We start from the raw sequence: 12,229 nt of genomic DNA, 5'->3' as shown, positions 1-12,229 counted from the left end.
CCAGGTGGTGGTTACATAGTTATTTGCTTAAAACTGATTAACATATATTATGCACTTTTCTGCATTTGGGTTTTTTTTTTTTACCATTTAGACAAGATTTAAAAATACATACACACACACGTATGGATATGCAAACACTCATGATAAAGATGGATGTCCTTGAGCAGAATGGTGTTGATAAATGGGTGCTGGGCTGTTTACTTTGGCAGAATGCCTTGCTGATCCTCTTTAATATGGCTCTTCAAGCCTCCCCCATATATATGTGATTACACTCAAACTGTGAGAGGAGAGATCTGTAAACTTTAATCTTGACACATTTCAAATTTTCTGAATTTCCTTAGATCTTACTATTTAGGGAGAAATGTGTTTTTCATCTCATTTGGTGGTATGGCCAAATGGAATTTTTATTGTGACCTTGAGTCAATTTTGTCAGAGAATTACCTGTCACCTTCCTTGGAGTATGTGAAAATTACATTTTTTCTTATTTCTGTTTTCTCCTCTGCCATCTTCATTTCTGTTTTGTAACTGTGCAGTAGGTTGAATGATACCTTTGAAAACTTGTTTCTCCGTTATCCTTAGCATATCATCCTTGGTTTTCTTTTATGCAAAGGAGAGGGATTCCAATATTTAAATTGGGATTTTATGGTCCCACGTTTTTAGTATTTCAAGGCTTTTTCATCGTGGCCTTCAATTCTAGTCGCCACATATTTCTAGCCCTAACATTCTGTAACCAAGGTAACGCCCTACTTTCAGCAAGGCACAGTGGAAGTGTACCTTCTGAAATATTATTCCAGGTTGAATATTTTGTGTATCTAGAGATCAATCGTCCTGGTAGTAGAAAAACTTTAGTTTAAAATTCCCTGTAAGTAAAAGTTTTAAGTATAAAGAAGGTCTTTATTTCTCCCCAATGAAAAGCAAAAACTGCTGTTACTGTAGATATGTACATGTATAGCTTTAGGGAAACCAATGACCAAAATAAAATCCAGCTAAAAAATTAAATTAAAAAATTCCTGGGTAGCTAATGTATTTGTAGGTCAGTGAATCCACATTTGTCTTCAGCAGTGTCAAACACATACAAAGCATTTAAGCCAGTTTAGGTTAAAATACAAAGATAAATGAAATTATAATATTTGCTATAATGGGGGGAAACAGATATGTACACAAATACAAAATCTTCAATGAAATAAATCCTATAATAAAAAAATATTTAAGTCATTAGAGGAGCAAACAATTGATCTGATATGCAAGTAGAGTTGGCTATGAAGATAAATTTTAAAAATATTATTGGGATGTAAATTCTGTCTCTAAAATGGCTTGTTGGTTATCAGAAAGCTCAAAAGTTATTTTTTTCTTCCAACTTTTTTTATGGAAATTTTAAAACCTACTCAGATGTAGAGGTAATGTAGTACATCATTCAAGAAAACTTGAAATTAATGAATATTTGAAGCCCTTTTTAAAAGCATGACTTTTATAGTTCAGAAAGTTATACATGTATTAACTATGCTAGAAAAATAGCATCTCTACAAATATAAATCTAAATATACTTGTGGTATAGTTTGAAATTTACTGATAGATCTTTACTTCGCAATAACTTTGTATTCAGACTCCATTAGTGGATATATTTTAACTTTACATAACAGATTATTTTATTTTAAACAGCGTGAGTTAGTTTCTAGTATTGTCTTTTAAACATGAGCATAATATCTAGGATAACAGTAGAATGATAGTGCCTATCTTCAGAGCTGAAAATCAATTTGGTAAGTGCTGCCAGACATTATTAAAGGTGACATAATTTCAACTGGAAAGATGGGGAAAAAAGTTTTTAAGTATTTAAGCTCAATTCTCAGATGCTTCCTTTTGAGACTCAAATCTTCAAAGGTGTGTGTTATCTAAATCTTGCATTTTCTTGTTTTCTTAATAATTCTTCATAATGGATTGCTTATACCAGAACTCCTATTTAATCTCAAGTTTTGATTATTTTGTTCACATTCTTCTTTAGATGCTATTAAACTACAGCTGGTTGAAGCAGGTCTGGTAGAATGTCTACTAGAGATTGTTCAGCAGAAGGTGGATAGTGACAAAGAGGATGATATTGCTGAGCTCAAAACTGCATCAGATCTAATGGTTTTATTACTTCTTGGAGGTGAGTTGTATGATGCTGACCGCAGAACATGGTGTCAGATTTTTAAAAATTTATTGTCTCTTTTGTAAACACTACAATATATATATATTAGGCATTTTCTCATTTTCCTATCTCATTTAATCCTGTTGATGTGATGATTTTGAAAGTTTAAATACACCAGAGACAGAACTAATAACCTGGAAAAGAGGACTTTTCACCATCTCCCACTATTTGAAGATCTGTAATGTAGGAGAGACAGCTATGGCATCAAAACATAAAAACCAGATGGCTACTTGGGACTTAAACTAGAAAAATAATAAACTCTCTTGTCCTATCGCTACTCAAAGGTGGTAAAAAGAGTTAGTACTTTTCTCTTTATGAATTAATAGTTTGTGAGGATGCAGTTCCCCTCTTGGATATTCACTTAAGACTATGGACTTATTACTTCTAATTATTTCCCTCTCAAATTGTTTCATTTATCTCCAGATGAATCCATGCAGAAGTTATTTGAAGGAGGAAAAGGTAATGTGTTTCAAAGGGTGCTGTCCTGGATTCCATCAAATAACCACCAGCTACAGCTTGCTGGAGCATTGGCAATTGCAAATTTTGCCAGAAATGGTAAGCATATTATTTCACCTTTTTAAATCAGATGTTTCGCTTTGCCATTACATGTACTAAAACTGAAACAGTTCAAGTATGGGTAGTGTGTGTGTACTACTACCTTCATTTTTCAGGGATCTGTAAATACAGTGATTTGCATAACAAATTACATATTTAATGCAATTCAGCTAAGTTTTAATAGTTTAAAGTTCATGAGCAATGATCATGAAGTCCTTCTCTGAATACTGTGCACTTCAGAGACTGGTAAACTTGAGTCCCATTCTAATATACATATGCTCTGGGAGGATATGCTCTCTTGCCTAGTGATTAAATATTGGATTTAATAATATGAATATTCATTGTAGGTTATTAATACTTTTATTCCTATAAAGTATGGGTAATCCACAGGGGTAGGGTATAAAATTGAATTTAGTTTAATATTTCTAAGGCACCAGACCTCCAATGTTCATTTTTGAAGCCTGGCACTCCCATTCAGTCTAGAAACTAATTTTTACACGGTATCTAGGAAATGTGGATTATTTTTGCTTTAGTTTGATTTTATTTAATATGACCTGTTGTTAAAGTATAATGGATGACTGACTCCATTTTTACTCCCTTCTTTTTGGGACTGTCATTAGCTCTTTAATGATGGGATTAAGGCTGACTAAATATTGATAATTATTGAAGCTAACTGTGGAGTATATAGTGGTTTGATAATCATATTCTCTCTGCTTTATAAATGTTTGAAAATTTTATCATTGAAAAATAATTCAAGTACCAGCCATCAAAACAAAATGTAGAGTACTGTCCCTGTAACCTTAGCAAAACTCAGGCATACTTCACTATAAATGAAAACCGTTGGTAGACTCTTTAAGCATGTGGTTTTTCCTTATCTTCTGATATATTCTCAGGCTCTAAACTGGAGATTTTTTCAGACCATTTTTCTGATTTTTAAATTTTTGTATATTTTAAGAATCTTATAACCAGACTTTTCACTGAGTTAAAAATCTCTTAAGTCTGATGGAAAAAGAGTTGGGATTCATTTTATTTTCTTATAGATCCATTTTCCCTAGTGTAGATAATAGACATCATTATTATATTCCCAAATACTTACTGATATTTATAAAGAGGAAGAAAAATGCTTTTGTTTTATCAGATGGAAATTGTATCCATATGGTAGAAAATGGAATTGTAGAAAAACTTATGGATTTACTGGACAGACATGTAGAAGATGGAAATGTAACTGTACAGCATGCAGCACTAAGTGCCCTCAGAAACCTGGCCATTCCAGGTAAGACTTAAGAATGGGAGGCAACTATGTATGAAATAAAATCTGTTTGGGGAAGATACTTTTTTTGTGATTTGTGGACTTGCCCTGATGAAGAAATGAAAAAAAGTATTCAAATTGTTTACATTTTTCTTACTAATAAATGGAGATCATATGTTAAATAAGTTTTTTGAGACTATATAAGCATAATCATTGTCTTTGTTCAGATCATTCATATACTATAACCTTTTGTGAACTCCTAGATTTTCATATTGTGAAGTTAAGCTTTTTAAAGGATCTTCAGTTGAGGTAAGATAATGGTATCAATTAACAGAGTCCCCTGAAGAATGACTTTTAAGGGGTTTTTTTTTTCCCTACAAGCAGACATATAATATTTAAAATAGCCTAATGGTCTTCTTGGATTAAAGGCTTATGGGCCCTAAAATCACATTATGATGGAAAATAATAGGAGATAATTAAAACTATTATTTTATTCTATTTTCTGAAAATAGATTTCTGATTAGGTGAAATAGTGTAACTATATACAATCTATAAGAAATCAATTTCACACAGCAGTTTAATATTGTTTATTAACTTCTATTTTAATACATTTAGGTCAAGGATAGATGTAAAAAGAAACTTTTAAAGTTGAAGAATTGTGCTTTTAGTAAATAAGAAGACAACATTGTCAGATTGCCTTTACAGATTATTTAAGTCTTTTGGAGGTTAGGTTTAAAAAGCCAGTAAGTATAATTTTGTATGTTATACTCCAGTGACAAACAGAATAGTTACCTCCCAGACCCCTCAACCCTTAATCTCATTCTTAAAATTCATAGAAAAGTAATTATTGTTTAAATAGAAAAATACAACATCAGGCCTCAGAGACAGAAAGACACTCAATAATGTGTATTGAATGATTATCATTAAGAATGCTGACACCAGTAGAAGGAGAGACATAATAAAGATTAGAGCAGAAATAAATAAAATTGAGAAGAATAAAACAATAGAAAGAATCAGTGAAAGCAGGAGCAGGTTCTTTGAAAAAATAAACAAAATAGATAAACCCCTAGCCAGACTTCTCAAGAAAAAAAGAGAGTCTACACAAATAAACAGAATCAGAAATGAGAAAGGAAAAATCACTACGGACACCACAGAAATACAAAGAATTATGAGAGAAAACTATAAAAAATTATATGCTAACAAACTGGACACCCTAGAAGAAATAGACAACTTTCTAAAAAAATACAACCTTCCAAAGCTGACCCAGGAAGAAACAAAAAATCTGAATAGATCAATTACCAGCAAGGAAATTGAATTGCTAATCATAAAACTACCTAAGAACAAAACCCCTGCACTGGATGGTTTCACTGCTGAATTTTATCAAACATTTAGTGAAGACTTAATAATCATCCTTCTCAAAGTTTTCCAAAATGTAGAAGAGGAGGGAATACTCCCAAACTCATTCTGTGAGGCCAGCATCACTCTAATACCAAAACCAGGCAAAGACACCACAAAAAAAGAAAATTACAGACCAATATCCCTGATGAACATAGATGCAAAAATACTCAACAAAATATTAGCAAACCAAATTCAAAAATACATCAAAAAGGTCATTCATCATGATCAAGGAGGATTTATGCCAGGGATGCAAGGATGGTACAACATTTAAAAATCCATCAACATCATCAACCACATCAACAAAAAAAGGACAAAAACCACATGATCATCTCCATAGATGCTGAAAAAGCATTTGACAAAATTCAACATCCATTCATGATAAAAACTCTCAACAAAATGGGTATAGAGGGCAAGTACCTCAACATAATAAAGGCCATATATGACAAACCCACAGCCAACATTATACTTAACAACAAGAAGGTGAAAGCTTTTCCTTTAAGATTGGGAACAAGACAAGGATGCCCACTCTCCCCACTTCTATTCAACATAGTACTGGAGGTCCTAGCCACGGCAATCAGACAACACAAAGAAATAAAAGGGATCCAGATTGGCAAGGAAGAAGTCAAACTGTTCCCGTTTGCAGATGACATGATATTGTACATAAAAAACCCTAAAGAATCCACTCCAAAACTAATAGATCTAATATCTGAATTCAGCAAAGTGGCAGGATAAAAAATCAGTACACAGAAATCTGTTGCATTCCTATACACTAGCAATGAACTAGTAGAAAGAGAAATCAGGAAAACAATTCCATTCACAATTGCATCAAAAAGAATAAAATAGCTAGGAATAAACCTAACCAAGGACGTGAAGGACCTATACTCAGAAAATTACAAGACACTCATGAGAGAAATTAAACAAGATACCAATAAATGGAAACATATCCCATGCTCATGGATAAGAGGAATTAATATTATCAAAATGGCCATCCTGCCTAAAGCAATCTACAGATTCAGTACAATCCCTGTCAAAATACCAACAGCATTCATCAATGAACTAGAACAAATAGTTCTAAAATTCATATGGAACCACAAAGTCCCCAAATAGCCAAAGCTATCCTGAGAAGGAAGAATAAAGCTGGGGGAATTATACTCCCCAACTTAAAGTTCTACTACAAAGCCACAGTAATCAAGACAATTTGGTACTGGCACAAGAACAGACCCATAGACCAATGGAACAGATGAGATAGCCCAGATATAAACCCAAGCATATATGGCCAATTAATATACTATAAAGGAGCCATGGACATACAATGGGGAAATGACAGCCTCTTCAACAACTCATGTTGGCAAAACTGGACAGCTACATGCAAGAGAATGAAACTGGATTATTATCTTACCCCATACACAAAAGTAAACTCAAAATGGATCAAAGACCTGAATGTAAGTCATGAAACCATACTCTTAGAGGAAAATATAGGCAAAAATCTCCTGAATATAAACATGAGCAACTTTTTCCTGAAGGCATCTCCTTGGGCAAGGGAAACAAAATAAAAAATGAACAAATGGGACTACATCATGCTTAAAAGCTAAGGACACCATCAGCAGAACAAAGGACACCATCAGCAGAACAAAAAGGCATCCTACAGTATGGGAGAATATATTTGTAAATGACATATCCAACAAGGGGTTAACATCCAAAATATATAGAGAACTCACATGCCTCAACACCCAAAAAGCAAATACTGCTATTAAAAAAACGGGTGGAGGGTATTAATAGACACTTCTCCAAAGAAAAAATTCAGATGGCCAACAGGCACATGAAAAGATGTTCCACATCACTAATTATCAGGGAAATGCAGATTAAAACCACAATGAGATATCACCTCACACCAGTTAGGGTGGCCAACATAGAAAAGACTAGAAACAACAAATGCTGGCAAGGATGCAGAGAAAGGGGAACCCTCCTACACTGCTGGTGAGAATGTAGCTGGTGGGAATGTAAAATATTTCAACCATTTGGAAGGCAGAATGGAGGTTCCTCAAAAAACTAAAAATAGAAATACCATTTGACCCAGGAATTCTGCTCCTAGGAATTTACCCTAAAAAATGCAGGATCCCAGTTTCAAAAAGTCATATGCACCCCTATGTTTATCACAGCACTATTTACAATAGCCAAGAAATGGAAGCAACCTAAGTGTCCATCAGTAGATTATTGGATAAAGAAGATGTATATGTACTCAATGGAATATTATTCAGCCATAAGAAGAAAACAAATCCTGCTATTTGCAACAACATGGATGGAGCTAGAGGATGTTATGCTCAGTGAAATAAGCCAGGTGGAGAAAGACAAGTACCAAATGATGTCACTCATCTGTGGAGCATAAGAACAGAGCAAAAACTGAAGGAACAGAACAGCATCAGACTCACAGAACCCAGGAATGGACTAACAGTTGCTAAAGGGAAGGAGACTGGGAAGGGTGGGTGGGAAGGGAGGGATAAGGGGAATAAGGGACATTGCAATTAGCACACATAATGTGGGGGGGTGGGGCATGGGGAAGGCAGAATAGCACAAAGACAATAGTGACTCTATAGCATGTTACTACGCTGATGGACAGTGACTGTAATAGGGTATGTGGTGGGGACTTGAGAATGGGGGAGTAACCACAGTGTTGCTCATGTGATTGTATATTAATGTTAACAAAAAAAAAAGAATACTGACACCATTTTAACCATTTTCTCTCTATATCTCTTTCTTTCCAGTTGTAAATAAAGCAAAGATGTTATCATCTGGGGTCACAGAGGCAGTTTTGAAATTTCTGAAATCTGAGATGCCCCCAGTTCAGTTCAAGCTTTTGGGAACATTAAGAATGTTAATAGATGCACAAGGTATGAGAAGTATTTCCCAAGGAGCATTTTTGTTGTGATAGTCTTCATGCGCCTCTAGGTGAAAAAGGACTTGCTTTTACTTTTCAGAAATATGTAATCATAAAGATAAATAGCAAATAAAAGACAAAAAGATACTGGTTTTGGAACCCCATTCATTAATTCCCATGTTTGTTGTAATTGAGTTTAAATGGAAATTACCCTGCATCTCTCTTCATTAGCATATATAATCCTGTGTTTAGGGTGGTTTATTAGCAGTTCCTAGAGCGTTTTAAATGTTTTAGAATTCCATACCCATTTTTACTTTGTGTTCAAAATCATCACTTCAGTACAGTGATAGAATTTTTTTAAATTCTTTTTGCAAATAGGGAGATCATGTCTCTGTTTACAAAAACAGCAGTGAAAAATCACTCTTTGGAATGAATTATGTTTATTTACTTGTTTCTAAATTCTAAACCTTTCTTTGTATTGATTCCTTAGAGTCCTTGTAAAAGCACTTTGTAACAGTTTGCCAGAGTACAGACCGACTAGCATGCTGAACCAAAAGACTATGAAGTTGTTTTTGTATTTTTGTGGTTTGTATGAAAGTCCATAGCTTTTTAAAAAAAGGCATCAGATACTGCATATTTTCAATTCTTGCTTTTACAAAATTTTATATTGTGTTTTTTTAGACATTTAATTCTCCTTCACATTATTTACATCTTTACCAATTATTGCAGTTGATTGCCTATAGGTTATTTCAGTGATTGATTCCTCTGTGTTTGCCTTCTTTCCTATAGCAGAAGCTGCTGAACAACTGGGAAAGAATGTTAAATTAGTGGAGCGTTTGGTGGAATGGTGTGAAGCCAAAGATCATGCTGGTGTGATGGGGGAGTCAAACAGACTGCTCTCTGCCCTCATACGACACAGTAAATCAAAAGTGAGTTCCAGAGGAAACCATTCACTAAAAAACAGTCGAGTGGCCTTTTTTGGAAACCCAATATCATAGATCCTACATCATAAGCTTGCATATCTATGTATTATGTATAAATATATTAATCAACAGTTCTAAAAAAAACACTTGAAGATTGAGCTTCTTTTATTTAGTTCTATTCCCGAAAAGTTAAGAGTAAGGCTTTGGAATCAGAGATGAGTTGAGATTACATACTTGGTCAAGTGTCTTCACATTTCATCTTAATATGTAGAAACTTGTATAATACCTACCTGCAAGTGTTGTGAGGCTGACTTAGCAATATAGCATGCATGTACAGAGTGCTCAGCTGCTACCTGGAACATAGTGAGCACCCAGTAAATAGAGGTTGCTGCTTTTATTATTCTTGCACCACCACCACCACCACCACCAGCATTAGGCACTGACCCAGGTAACTACTGATATTTAGAAGTTAAATGATGTATAGATAGTATATGATATCCAGAACTCACAAAACTGAATGAAATCTGTTCTTGTGCAGTGTCCAACCCAGTATGTCAGGCATGTAGTCAATAACATGTATGTATTTGTGGAGTGAATGAATAAATGAATGGACAAATGGAACTGTTTTAAAGGTCAGAATGATGGGAACCCAGACCAACAGTTCAGCAGCTGATTCAATATCCAGATTATATTCCTTTTATTTTTCATAATTTCTTTTCTCAGGTGAGCCTTTTGACCATCTCACTTGTATACAACTGTAGTAGTGATTGTATATGAGAGAAAAGACAGTTTAGAACTAATATCCACCTGCTATTCATTTATTTGTAGAACAGATCAAAAGAAGACAACAAGAGAGAACACTTAAAAGTAAAGGTGGTCGTTGACTTGTGTTAATCTCTTTCATGTAAATAATTGACTTCATAATAGCTACCCCCAGCTGGCTGGCCACAGAAATGTTCTTCCCCATCAGATGCTGCTCTTGGGATCTTTGCTTGCGGCAAAAGCAAGTGTTAAATGTTAACCAGAACCTCCCATTACCCGTAATGCTATCATATAAATTTGAAAAGAACTTTTTTGTTCTTATTCCAAGTTTAATTCTCTTCTGTTGTTCCTCTGGTAAGTCCATATTTGGGGCAATGGCACTTTTATTTCTTCGATTTTGGTAGCTTCTGAGACCCTTTTCCTTGATGTGAACTGTAATGGTCTTTTTCACTTAGGTAATGTAAGTTGTCAACTTTTGATGAATTTATTTAAAGCTAAAAGCTTTTTCCCTTTCCATCTGTGAAGAAAAAAATTATGGTTAAATGTGATGACTCAGACAGGACACTGTCAGAAAACCACTCAAATTAACAATGAATTGATTGACTATAATGCAGTTTCTTTGTTTAAAATTAAAGTTTATAATTCTGTCTGTGATATTTATTTATCGCAGGATGTAATTAAAACCATTGTACAGAGCAGTGGCATCAAGCATCTAGTTACCATGGCAACTAGTGAACATGTAATAATGCAGAATGAAGCCCTTGTTGCTTTGGCACTAATAGCAGCTTTAGAATTGGGTAAGTACCCCAGTGTCAAACTTATTTTCTCCTATTTTTATCTTGGATGAAGGGAAGCACAGGAATGGACTAGAAGTCAGACAAAACCTTGACTGGAAGCATTTTGCCAGTGTGTGTCTACCTTTATCTTAAGTATATGGAAAATCATATTCATAGTTTGTCACCACAGCTGTGCCTTTTGGTTGTGCTTTTGGTAACATTTTAAGGCAATGCTTCAACGTTAGTTTCACACTTAAACGTTATCTCAAGTTATAGACACTTGAGGAATACAGAAAACATTTTCAGGAGGCCTCACAGAGAATGAAAATATTTAGAATATTGTTTGGAATACAATAGCAATTTTAGAATTTGCTGGTGTTCCATTTCTTCCATCTCTGTACTGATTCTCCTGCTACTCTCCCATCACCATAGTTTCTTAGTTTTTCATAGTTACAGCCTTGCCTGCATTCTAAATTCTCATGTGTGTCACTCTTCTGTGAGTTTTACATTCAGAATTCCCCAAAAGCACATTTTAAGTAATTCAGTTAGTTTCTGTCTGGCATATAGCATCCCTGTTGGTCAGAATTCTTCATGCGAAGCTGGCTTATAGGCACCTAACTTATGGGTAGCAACATTTGTTTTAGGAACCAGTCTCATGTAGGCAGCTGGAGACAATCAGAGTTACATGACCTGTGATGAAGGCCCGAGGCTGCCTTACACAAAGTAGCATGGTAGACTCAGTAAGTATGCCCTATCCAGTTCAAAGCCATCTGAGTAAAGGCTGTTAGCTGATCACCTCTTTATTCCACTCATGATTTATGTCCAGAATTCGTACACTGGGACAAGTGGACCCAACAACCCCTGTTCTAGGGGAGAAGCCTTATCTTACTCCAGTATCAGATTTACTCACATTTTGGGTATGAGAGACTTGCATTTTTGTCCTTTTAAAACAAAAAGTCATGAATGTAAGCAGGATATAAAATTTTCTTGAATTTTAAAGATAAAAGATGTCAAGACTTCAAGAAATGTATGCTTACTCTCAGTGATTTTGATCTATAATTAGATATGCCATGGAGGTTAGTTTGATTCCTGGCCTAGCCTGTGATCTCCCACATGGTTGGAGTAGATGGTGTGAGTCAGCCTAGAAGTCCAGATGCCTTTCAGGGAGGAAGCTGTGAGGAAGGAGTGGGAGTCAGCAAAGACTTTGAGATTCATGGCCTGATTTTAAATGGATTGAAGTGATGGATCAATTTCAGAATATCCTTGACTTACCAGCCTGGGATGAATCTGTTTTTGTGCCAGTATTTTCCAAACCAACTAATTTTGTCAACTTCCTGATGGCTGAGCATATGCCTCGGTCTGCTTACCTTATCACAGAACTGTATAAAAGGACAATACACCCTTTTTTTTTTTATCGTTATCTAGTGTTTCTTAGGCTCCTTGACTTTTAAGATATAAAACTAGGCCCATACTATACAATGTACTTTGAAAACTGTCTCTTTTCAG

The 12,229-nt window shown here is 34.8% G+C and overlaps 1 protein-coding gene across 5 annotated transcripts in view; it reads left to right on the top strand.

Annotated features, from left to right (window-relative positions):
- RAP1GDS1 (Rap1 GTPase-GDP dissociation stimulator 1) overlaps nt 1–12,229 on the top strand; it is a 170,258-nt gene that overhangs the window by 140,691 nt on the left and 17,338 nt on the right. For 3 of the 5 annotated variants that reach the window (XM_037020187.2, XM_037020183.2, XM_037020189.2), the window contains 6 exons: nt 2,000–2,143; nt 2,609–2,740; nt 3,879–4,013; nt 8,150–8,275; nt 9,052–9,191; nt 10,618–10,744. In XM_037020187.2, the coding sequence (XP_036876082.1) occupies nt 2,000–2,143; nt 2,609–2,740; nt 3,879–4,013; nt 8,150–8,275; nt 9,052–9,191; nt 10,618–10,744 (804 nt within the window). The remainder of the gene's footprint in view (nt 1–1,999; nt 2,144–2,608; nt 2,741–3,878; nt 4,014–8,149; nt 8,276–9,051; nt 9,192–10,617; nt 10,745–12,229) is intronic. The other 2 variants (XM_037020188.2, XM_037020184.2) reach the window with 1 other exon arrangement.

Source organism: Manis javanica, chromosome 5, assembly GCF_040802235.1.
Source record: "Manis javanica isolate MJ-LG chromosome 5, MJ_LKY, whole genome shotgun sequence".
Lineage (NCBI taxonomy): Eukaryota > Metazoa > Chordata > Mammalia > Pholidota > Manidae > Manis > Manis javanica.
The sequence above is the reverse complement of the archived record's forward strand: the minus strand, read 5'-3'. Positions and strand labels throughout refer to the sequence as shown.